At 38.1% G+C, this 12,100-nt stretch overlaps 1 protein-coding gene across 1 annotated transcript; it reads right to left on the bottom strand.

The window, feature by feature from the left end:
• Positions 1 to 2,640: 2,640 nt before the first annotated feature.
• On the bottom strand, positions 2,641 to 11,164 carry LOC107720607 (protein cornichon homolog 2). The gene is made up of 8 exons (XM_016528334.1): positions 10,951 to 11,164; positions 10,457 to 10,620; positions 8,866 to 9,530; positions 6,826 to 6,894; positions 6,611 to 6,658; positions 4,927 to 5,039; positions 4,704 to 4,847; positions 2,641 to 4,355 (listed from the first exon to the last, which is right to left on the bottom strand). Exons 3-8 carry the CDS (start codon positions 8,944 to 8,946, stop codon positions 4,328 to 4,330), a joined length of 483 nt encoding a protein of 160 aa, XP_016383820.1. The 5' UTR covers positions 8,947 to 9,530; positions 10,457 to 10,620; positions 10,951 to 11,164; the 3' UTR covers positions 2,641 to 4,327.
• Positions 11,165 to 12,100: the final 936 nt, after the last annotated feature.

The raw sequence follows: 12,100 nt of genomic DNA, 5'->3' as shown, positions 1-12,100 counted from the left end.
TCTCTCTCTCCCTCTCTCTCGCTCTCTCTCTCTCTCTCTCTCTGTATGTGTATTAGCACAGAAAGTGTATTCTACCTAAGTCCATGATCCTATTTGTGCTGATCATCTCAGGTGACTTTTTGTCTAGTATCCAAAGTATCTCCAAAGTATCTTTATTCTCTCAACCCCATTTATCATTGTTCTCACCCCACTGTTCTAATTTGAAGTATTTCCCCCTAACGTTAAACCTCATCTTAATTCTGATAAGGTTCACAGTACTGAGATTTGCAGCGATGCATAATTCATGTCTCCCACTGTCCTTCTTAATGTTCTGTCACTCTTTTCATCATATTGTGGAAATGACTCTTCCAATTTATGGAGATGTTCTCATGCATTCAACAGCAGCGACAGGCTTTCTAGACATCAGACTAAATTATGCCATTTGCTGTTGATTCATCATTGACAAAAGGCATCTTAAATGCTATAAAGAAAGGGTTAAATTGGTGATCCTACTACATTTAATTTCCTTCAGATGGAAAACCTTGGTGATTTGAAAAGCAGCTCTTCAAACAGAGAACCATTTACATACAAGTGTAGCTGTCTCAGACTGTGTGTGTGTGTGTGTGTGCACACGTGTGTGTGTGTGTACCAGCAGCTTGTCTGTGGCTCACTCATGTTTGAAACTTATCAATTGTAACCAGTTTCCATAGCAACATCTCTCAAGAGGTGAAGAGAGAGGGAGAGAGAGCAGAAAGAGAAATAGACTTTGGCAATGGAGTGTGTGTGTGATTACATGCATGTTTCTGCATGCGCTGCACATAAACTACACTCTGCTGCTCTTTGATAAAATTCATGTTTCAAAACAGCAATTTGGGGGTTTTGCTGCAATTTTTATATTATTTATTTATTACTCTGTTCTATTTTCCTGCTCCATTTTCATACCAAATTGTTTTTCAAAGCTTTGGCAAATGTTTCAGCTGTGCGGCCATGGACAGAAAACCTATTTTGGACAGGCTTTTTGGTTTTGATTTTCAGCAAGCGAGAGAGAGAGACAACCTAACATAAAATGCATTTCATTCTTTTTGTGTCTCCATGGCAACCAAACTGTGTTAGCCTCTTATTGGCTCCAATGCACTCACACTTTTTCTGTCTCTCCCTTTCATTATCACTCTTTCACATTTACTTTTGCTTGAGACTTGCAAGAATGTGCTCAAATTCTTTATAAACTTTCTCTATCTCTTGGCCTTCATCATTTGCCTTGATCTTTTTTTTCTTCTTATCACAGTTTCATCCCTTTTCAATTTACTCATTTCTTTTTTGGTGGAATTCAATTTCCTCCTTTTGCAGACCAGCTTATTTTTTTCATAAAAATACCCTCTCTCATTTCAACATTTATAAAGATTGCAACATGTTGATCAAGTTATACCACTCAGAACTTTGGGATTGGCAAGATTTGTGAATGTTTTTGAGAGTCTCTTATGCTCACCAAGGCCACATTTATTTGACAACAATATTGTGAAATATTATTTCAATTTAAAACAACTGTTTTTTTTTAAATATATTTTAAACTTTTATTCCTGTGATGGTGATGGTAAAGCTGAATTTTCATCAGTCATACTCCAATCTTCAGTGTCACACGATCCTTCAGAAATCATTCTAATATGCTGATTCGCTGCTAAAGAAACATTTCTTATTATTATCAATGTTGAAAACATTAGTGCTGCTTATATTTTTGTAAAAATTGTCTTAGATATTTTTCACTATACTTTGATGAATAGAACAGCATCAAAATAGCAGCAGTTCTTTAATATATATATATATATATTTGTAAAACTATAAACTATAAAAGACTTTGCTGTTACTTTTGATCAATTTATTGCATCCTTGCTGAATAAAAGGCTAATTAATTCCAAGGTTAATTCCAACCCCAAAATGCAAATCAACAAACAGACTTTTTTTTGGCAACATTGTTTTATTAGAACATGTGTAATTGCTTTTGGAGTATATAAGATATTTGGTTGTATTCAACTGAATACAGACCATAAAGTTACCAAAGGTGCTATAGCTTACATTAAAATGAAAATTCTGTCATTAATTACTCACCCTCATGTTGTTCGAAATCCGTAAGACCTTCGTTCATCTTTGGAACACAATTTAAGATATTTTTGATGAAATATGAGGGCTCTCTGACCCTCCCATAGACAGCAAGGTAACTACCACGTTCAAGGTCCAGAAAAGTACCAAGATGATCGACATTCGACAAAGTAGTCCGTGTGACATCAGTGGTTCAACTGTAAAGTTACGAAGCTATGAGAATACTTTTTTGCGCAAAGAAAACAAAAATAACGACTTTATTCCACATTTTCGTCTCTACTACTACACAAATTTTTCGGTCAGCGCCGGCTCCGCCACATGCTCGCGTCATGGTACTGTCGTGAACGCGCGTCCAAAGTGACGCAGTAGAGACGAAAATGTGGAATAAAGTATGTATTCTCGTAGCTTCGTAACATCACAGTTGAACCACTGATGTCACACGGACTACTTTGTCGATCATCTTGGTACTTTTCTGGACCTTGAACGTGGTAGTTACCTTGCTGTCTATGGGGTTTGGAACAACACGAGGGTGAGTAATTAATGACAGAATTTTCATTTTTGGGTGAACTAACCCTTTAATGAATCATGTATAAAAGACATAATCATGCAGGTATTCTTAAATGTAGATACTGCATGTGAACTAATATTAATCACAAAAAGACACTCAGTGATGACGTCTATAACGAAGACCCAGTCAGCTGTCTCTCGGCCCACATTCCTGTGCTATTTGCGATTGTCCAGGATATATATTCACATTTTTGAGGGTACATCAAGTCAAAGCCAAGATGGAAAGAAGACCCGGGAGTTCGAAGTGTTGCCAAAAAGCACTCAGACTGTGTCATTATTAAATTGCTTGCTTTTAAGTTGAATATAAAGCTGTTCTAGCTGGTGAAGTGGCTCATGAGAGATACGTTCGGCCAATCTATTCATCTACAAAGCCAGAACTACACACAGCTTAGGTAAATAATCATTAATCTACTTGTTTAGCAGACTGATGGACACAGCACAACACAGGAACTCCAGGTGAGAGGCCTTATGATACACGGAACAGAGTGGCATTAAATGTCGGATATAGTCTAACAACACAGAAGATTGCCTGAAAAGTTTGTATTCGATGTGAGACCGTCATCATCAGTCCGTTGTCCAAAGCATCATCATCGGCGAACGTTTTTCCGACACCAGTGTCTCCATCATCTGCATCATGGTCCGCTGTGTCCGGCTGTCTCACGCACATCAGCCCACTCAACGCAAATGAGTCTTCCTCTGTTGTTTGCTACAGTTCATCTGTTGGCATTCCAAAAGTGCTTTTATGATTTGTCACAGTCTATCGAGTATTTGAACTCCGGCAGAGGTTGGGGTCGGATCTCTCTTCCCTCCGGTACGGCCCGTCCTGCACGCCCGTCGCAATTAAGAGTCTGCCGTTCTGCTTGACCGCTCGTCCTCACCGCAGCCCATAATGGATGAATACGGCACATGGGGTGTCAGTCCTCAGATGTGATGCTGCTCAAACAGTTTCCCCGGTTTGTGATACTTATCTCATTGGTCGATTTGCTTTGAAATGTCTTTGTAAACGTCACCATCAGATTTTACGTAAAAATATACTTCTTGTGTGGTTGTTTAAGGACACTAATAGAACTACCCTGGCCATATATTCAGAATTTAATCAATTATTATATCGTACCTCTACATACAGGGTACATTTATCTACCACAAATACTGAAATAGCAAATACTTAGCAGTTATTAAATACTTTGACATAAGTTATCTGAAGAAAAAGACGTTGCGACAAAGTCCACGGTCTATTGATTTAAAATTCAAGGTAACACGTTCTGTAATGGCCTCAGTAGCACTTTACGTGTCTCTTCGTAGACATTAAGAACCATTTGTTGCTATGAGCAGCGGAAATTTTCAGCAGCCCTTGAGAAAATCAATGGTGTTACAAAACATCTACACTGCCTGAGTCTTTTGTTCACCATATTTCTCTCTTTCTATTGCACTCGTTTTCTTTTGGTCCACATCTCCACTTGTTTTTTTTTTTATGGCAGTAACTGAGGCAGCTTTACATTGACAGCTTTAAATGCCTCCTTGTCTTGAGTTTTTTATACATCTGTCCATCGTCCATCCCCACCCAGGAGATCTGAGGAGGAGCTGAACAAGGTCTGTGGATGAGGGAGAGGAGAGCGCGACATAGTTTGGTCTTTATTCTGTCGTTTTTCTCCTTCCTTTCACAATCATCTGTCCTTCATTTGATCCCTTAGAAGCTGACCAAAGCATACACCATACTGCAAAAGAGATCGAGAGAAATGAATCAAGAGAGATATACTAAACAAACTTTCACCATCTTAATTAAGAAAAGACATTCTAGGACAAAGTCAGTCTTCAGTGTCTTGTGATCCCTCAGAAATAATTTTAATATGCTGATTTTGTGCTCAAGAAACGTTTCTTATTATTATAAATGATGAAAACAGCTGTGCTGCTGAATTTTTTCGTTTCTTTCATTTCTTAAAGTCCATTGTTCCTCTCAGATGATGAAGTAGGTAATCGTAATGCCAACAATAAAATCCAAACATAAGATCTCATAACATAGGATATCTAAATGGGTAGATGATATATGAATGAGGAGGGTTTACCTGTACAAATAGTAGAAAAAGGAGAGAAGGTAGAAGCCTAGCTTGCACCAGGACTCTTTTTGGCAGTAATTCAGAATGTCTGCATTCATCACACTCACTGGATCATACATAACCTCAGACCCATCTGCAGGACGGTGGAAAAACCTGAGGGAGATAAAAAGTGAGGGGGAATTGCAACAGGGACCCATTTTGAAATGTCATGTAAGTGAGGGACAGTTTGTACCTCCAGAGGTGATAGAGGAGCAGGGGGATGTTAAGGCCCAGAGTCACCCACTCCCCTGCACACATGAACATCAGACAGAACAGCCCGTGGATGGAATACTCTGGAACCACCAGCTGGGGAAAAAAACAGTTTCAAGTACTCGTCATGTTTATAAGCATGAATTCACATATTCGACATCTTTTGCACATTCAGTTCTGACTCTTTGTGTGTGCAAGATATGAGTGTGCCTCCAAGTACAGAGCAAGAAAAGAAAAGGGGGAAGAGAAATTAAAAGAGATACAGTGATGCCACTTTCAGGAAGACCAGAAGTAGACTATTTTGTGGTTGTTTGGGAGATACAGAATGTTAACACAAGGGTTTCCAATCAACCCCTATAGGGCTCTGAATATACTCTTAAGAGTATATATAAAATTGCATTTTCATGACATTTCTAGCTATTAAAGTATGGATGCATGATACACTAAGTTTGGGCTAAGATTTAATGTTTTTTAAACAAGTCTCTTACTCTCATCAGGGCTGCATTTATTTGATTAAAATACAGTAAAATAAAATAACTTTTCTATTTTATTATATATTATAATGTAATTTATTCCTCTGATGGCAAAACTGAAGTGGCCATTACTCCAGTCTTCAGTGTCACATGATCATTCAGAAATTATTTTAATATGCTAATTTGGTGTTCAACAAACATAATATATTTGTGGAAATAATGAAACTTTTTTCCAGGATTCTTTAATGAATAGAAAGCTGAAGTACTAATTTACTAAACTAAATTACTAAAAAGAACCCCAAACTGACCCAAAACTTTTGAATGAGTGTATACATCAGCGCTATTATTAGTTATTGCCGATATTAGATTTTTATAATTTCTGTCATGACAGCTCTCGGAAGGATTGGCACGGTAATGTACATGACAATATTATTGTGTTTGGTCTTGGTGGAATAGATGTGCTTCGCTGCTGCTGCGGCAGAGCAAGTACGGAGACTTGCTACTGCCAATACATCCACAACATGCTGCTGTAAGCAAGTAAGAAATACTGCTGCTGCACATATAACATGAAATAACCCACATAGCATACATGAATCACCCCGTAGCAGATCTATGCAGGTGGAGCTGGGGAAGGTGGAGGGTATCTGAAGCACGCTGCAACTGTTACCGCAAGCACTAGCGAAGTATTTGAATGTTGAGCAGCGAGCTCATTGGCTGCTGATGCAAAAAGAACCAATCAGATGATGATGATGTCATTATGTCAGATTGAGTTTGACCTATCGGACATCGCCATCTAGAGTTTCATGCCAGAACTTTGGATTTATCATTATCAGCTAACATTGGAAATTTAACGCATACATAGGATCTTTATAAACTAATTATTTACTTAATTTAATAACACAGTTAATGTTATTAATTGTTAAAATTAACATCCATTTTTTATACTGTATATTATAATGTTGTAATGCCTGAATATAGCGGAAGCATTTAAAATAATTTTTATTGTTTTATTTTTTATTTATTTAGTAAAAAATAGGAGTATCAGCCAGAATACCTTAGGGCTATAGGCAAGAATTGCAAGAATCAGTGCATCTCTATTATAAAGTTTTAAAAAAAAATAGCTAGCTTCTCTTGCATGTCCACCCCACTTTATATATGCTTACACTTGACTTGATCTGCCAAAATTTCACTCACCCTTCGGAGGAGGTTGCAGATTCTCTCGATGTTTAATATTCTTTCCCTCTGAGGAAAAACAGAAGAGCGCAATAAGATTGCATGTTTCTGCATGTGTTCACATATGTGCCTGTATGCCGTTTCAGTGTCTCTGAAACCTGCTGTTCACAGTTGTGAGACTGATGCTGAGTAGTTTATGCTGTGTGAAAGGAATCGTGATCTAAGAAAAGCCTTACCGCTCTGGTGGGGTTGCTCTGATCGATGGGATTTTTGAAGTCTGTGCGCAGCTCATCAAACGCAATAATCTTGAGAAGAGACAAAGAGAATTTGTGTTACACGAGCATTTAAACAAAACCACTGGACATTTTAGAGGTTTGAGACGATGAAGGGTGATTGTACCCTCTGTGGCCCTTTTTATCTTTAACTTTCCTCATTCTCTAGCCATTCCTACAGCGTCAAGCTACGTTCTCCCCTCCTTCCTTTTCCCCATATAGATCCATATCTCCTGCCATCCCCTCACTTTGTTCTCTTTAAACAGATGCAGTTGCCATGGTGATAGAACAAGCCCCTAAGCGGGCGTCATGGTTGCTATAGAAGTGAGTTCTCATTCTTATTGGCTGAGAGCCATACAAAGATAGGGGGAGAAGGAGAAGAAAGGGGGATGGGGTATCAGAACCAAATTACGGTTTGATAAGCATTCTCAATAACATGGTTTCTCGCCGGCATACGCAGACACTCAAGCCTCCCCCACTCTCTGTGTCCATACTCTCTCCTTTTCTCACATGCATTTACACACACACACTCACCAAATGACTCATGTTTAGAATCTCTCCCACTCCTGTCATTAGTCAATGCTCAGTCATTTCAAGTCCGTTTCTTAATGGCCTTTTGAACGTCTTACAAGTAAGGTCTGCGGTCTAATGCCGATCTGAAAATATCCCTGACTTCTGGTTTGGCATTCAGGGCTTGTGTTTTAGATGTTGAAACCTCTGTTCTCTAGTGTTTTAGTGTTTCAGACAGATTTAAACAGTTCAGGGCCATTGTGTTTTTCTGCTGTTGCCTTTTGTGAGAATGCCGCCTCTAATATGAAGAATACAGATGATGTTGAAGTCTCTGGCGGCGACTGTGCAAATTTCATTTGTGATTCTACAGACAGTGGGCTGGCACAGAACAACCAGTAGAGTTCAAATAAGCTGTTGACTTCTTCCTCTTCAGCGCTCTCGCTCTCTGTGTTTGTGTGCATTGGTGAATCTCACTAAAACATGTCTAAGTCACATTACACCTCAAAATGAAAAGAAAAATATTTTTTGATGAATTTATATTTTTTACATTTTTGACCCCACGACCCACGATACATTAAATATACATTGTTTTTGCAATATATAAAATATATTGATATTGTTGTAAAATAATTTTCATGACATTTTCCCCTAGAATTTCCATTGCAAAAAGCATATAGAAGTTGCTTTTTATGTTTTCAATGGTAATTCTCATTATATTGTCATTAATGTAATATAGTTTTTTGTTTTGATTTTCTTACTCACTGTAATAAAACTTTTTGTAGAATTGAATCTTCCAAAGTTAAAGGGAAGTATGTACATGATGTACAGTGATGTATAAATACATTTTTAAAGCACAAATTTATTTATACATTATATATACATTATTACATATATTTATACTGTATGGAGAATTAAGGGGGGAAATGTGCTTATTTGCTAAATTCAAATAAATATGTGATTAAAATGAATGTGCTTAATATCTCAAATAATGGTCCTAAAAATATGCTTAATTTTCTAAGTAAAATATTATTTCTTATTTTTTCCATAATATAATCGTTCTTAAGGTTTTGTGTGATTTACATTTACATTATTGACTGTATGTATGTGTGTGTTTGTGTGTATATACACACAGGTAGATTCCCGCCTCCTACTTCCTTTTTTTTTCTGTATCCGTCTACTTGTTCTGTAAATCATTAATCATCCATGACTCAGAATGTCTGCTCTATTAATAACTGCCGCGATTTGTATTCACCTCATGGATAAGGCCTCTTGTTAAGGGCAGGGGAGACAGCTTGGGCAGACACACACCAGTCTCTGCGTTCAAAAAACTGGCACGAACTCACACATACACACACATTCACACTCATGCAGTCAGAGACTTGGCGATGGCATGGATCCCGACACCAATTGAAATGGAAGTGTGACAGTGTTACAGGTAACAGGAACTCGTACAAATTCACATTCACTGAGTAAAGTGTAAAACTGCAGACGTACCTGCCAGATGACGAAGAAGATGAGGGCGGCGCACAACACGAGTGTTAACATGTAGCAAAAGGCCGCAAAGGTGAAGGCCATGGCTGTGCCAGCCAGCCTGACGGTGATCTGGGTCGAGAGAGGGCGAGGGGGAGATTTCCCCTGCTCTCTCTCTCTCTCTGTCACTCTCCTTACACTCTCACCCCCTTCAAGGAAGTTACAAAGCACTTCCCTCTTCTTCTGTCTCTCCTCTTAAAGCTCGCGGTCCATCTTAGGATGAAGTCGGGAGAGAATTCGAGAGGAATCTTCTTGGTCTGGAGCTGCAGATATGAGGCGTCTGGCTGGTTATCCGCCTCCGCTGGCTGGAGCGCCTTGTAACGTGTGGCTGGACAGTGTGTGTTCGTGTTTAATTCTTCCTCTCTGTCCACCTAAGATAACTGCTTGAGCTGTTTCCTCTTTTCAGTCTCTCTGCCGTCTCCCCTGTTCCTTCACTTGCTCTCCTTCTGCCTCTCTGTCTTTTTCTCTGATTGGCAGCGAGGGGGGTTTGTATGTATGTGGAGAATCGCTCCCCTCCCCCGTCTCTAAGATTAGTGCTGCACACTGGGTCCACACACCTTATTTACAGCAGAACACCTTAAAAAATATCTTGTGGGCACATCGGAGGATGAATGTCCTCGGTATACAATCTGAAAAACAGACATTGATTCCAGTTGCACTCTTAAAAATAAAGGTTCCAAAAGGGAGTTTTGGCAGTGATGCCATAGCAGAACCTTTCAGTGAACAGTTCTTAAAAGAACCACTTTTTAAGTGTGAAGAATATTTGAATAATCTATATTATTAAAAGCCTTTGTGCAGTGGAAAGCTTCCATGGATGTTAAAGGTTCTCCATGAAACCATCAAAGCCAATTAAGATCCTATATTTTTAAGAGTGTATAAAGTAATGAATGGATGAATGTGTTGAACAGTAATTACAATTAGACACATTTTACCTGTCACAGCGTCGTCATTTTAATCAATAATAGGACATGTATGTGGATCTAATTGACAGGTCTTACAATGATTCATATCCTCTCTTAGAATAAAAGATGATTGATCAGTTTTAAGTGCTGATGATTTGCTATTATGGATAATAACATGCATATATGAACACATTAATGACAATGTAATCTTAATGAAACTCTTTTGGATGGAATTTGTGGCTTCAGAATGAGTCATTGAGACTGCAAGTGTAAACAAAAAAATAGTTTACTTAATATGGATTTGTAGCAAAAAGCATTTTTTATGATTATATATTGAACTTATTATCCTGAGTAATCTATGCAAGGCTTTTTAGACATGTGAATTTCCAAGACACTATTGCATTTATTTAAAATATTTACTGGTGGATTTGGCTGATGCAACAAACCAATTGATTTAGCCAAAAAAAAAAAAAAAGTAAAATGTGCCAATTTTTGTATTTGCAGTTGTGTGTGAATCCATAACAAAACTGTAATGGTGTTCAATCCTTCTAAACAGTGTACACGTGAATAATAAGACGTTCAAAATGACGGTGAAGAATGGCTAAATAAGTTAGCTGTGGTACATGACAGAATGAAAGAACAAGAGCATTTACCTGTGTTTTCTGAAGCAGCGGCGCAAGTCTGTCTATGTCTGTCCTCTCTCCCCTCATTTTCCTCCCATCAATCTGGGTCGACACCATGTCAGAAATCTCTGATCTGCTTTGCTCTGAGTGTCAGTGTCGGTCCCATCACAGTCTCTCATTGGCTGCTGGGTGCTCTGCGACCAGGTATGAAACAGCAGAAAGAAGCCAAACATGCATGAATGCGCTGGCTGTATTTTTCTGTTTTATCTTATGCTTTTGTTCCCCTCGCAGCTTTCTGAAGTCTGACACTTAATTAACTTAGCGTTTTTCTCTTTTTCCCCCTTCATCTGCCTTACCCTACCCTCCGCTTTCTCTCGCTCTCATTCCTTCGCTGCCACTCTCAGTTTTTTACCAATTCAAGCATTCCCCGATGGTATTTGATCTCAAAAGCAGAACCAATGGAAAAGCCCTTTTCTTGCTCGCCCCCCATCTCTTTGATTAGAATTAAAATATGATGTTATTACCTCTGAACGCGATGCTCAACTACATTCAACAGTCTTCTCTTCCTCCGTCCCTCTATTTTATGCCCTACTCTCTCATTCCCTAGAGAGATATGAGGGGGCAGAGGGAGCTCCGAGTCTTTCTTCTTTGGCTTCCCTTGTTTGTCTCTCACTCTCTCTCTCCCTCCCTCTTTTATTCTCTTACTACCTTCTTGATGAAAGTGCGTCTCTGTCACTGCAGGAGAGATGAAGAAAGGTTTGATTCTACCTCTTTCTTTGTAGTCAAATCTGCAGTCATGTTTCCAAAGATCATGAGTAGAAGAGAGGTATTTTATATCATTCACAATCTGTTTTTTCTTCTTTTTATTTTTTTTCCACAGGGTTCCCACAAATTCCATTGTTGCCGCTTTCACATTCCAAGTCAGATACCAATCCTGGGAATTAATAGATGAATAATAATAATAAGAGATTAAAATGATAAAAACGTATTAGTGTACAAATATCTCCAGTAAAACAAAAATGTATCTACAGTAGAACATAAATTATGCTCATATTCTAAACAATTTTAAAAATTCCATTATATGTTCCATAATATTATTATTTATTATTATATTGTATTCATATTATTATTCATTAAAATTTATAATAATAATATATAAGTAGCACTATTTTACAATGTTCTTGTTACACATTACATGCACTTACTATAGTAATAACAGTAAAGTATGCATAATTACAAGCAACTAACCTAATTCTTCTACTTCTTCTTATTTCCAGTTTTTCCATAACTGTAGGAAACCTGCATAAAAAAGGTTTATATAGTAATATATCACACCTTTGAATATGTCTGGGTTTCCTGCCACCTCATTTGCATGGTGTCAAATCCATTTTCAATGAATACTCCCTGGGGATCTTCTTTTTCTTCTCTCATTAGCCATGTTTTCAAATCATCCCCACAATGTCTCCATCTTTGTTTATTGTGTGTTCTTTAAAGCATGGGAAATATTGAAACTTGATTGGCATGCTCCCCAGGGAGAAGAGACTGAATCATTCCAACATTAAGGATTCTGATTTGCTTTTATTGCTTATATTACTGCAGCCATATAGGCAGCACTCTCTGTTTTTCAGGAAGACTGACAAATATCCTAAAACACATACAACACCTTTGACAGAT

The sequence above is a fragment of the Sinocyclocheilus rhinocerous genome, unplaced genomic scaffold (genome assembly GCF_001515625.1).
Source record: "Sinocyclocheilus rhinocerous isolate Xijiao unplaced genomic scaffold, SAMN03320098_v1.1 scaffold603, whole genome shotgun sequence".
Taxonomy (NCBI): domain Eukaryota; kingdom Metazoa; phylum Chordata; class Actinopteri; order Cypriniformes; family Cyprinidae; genus Sinocyclocheilus; species Sinocyclocheilus rhinocerous.
Note: the sequence above shows the minus strand (reverse complement) of the source record. Positions and strands in the feature narration are given on the sequence as shown.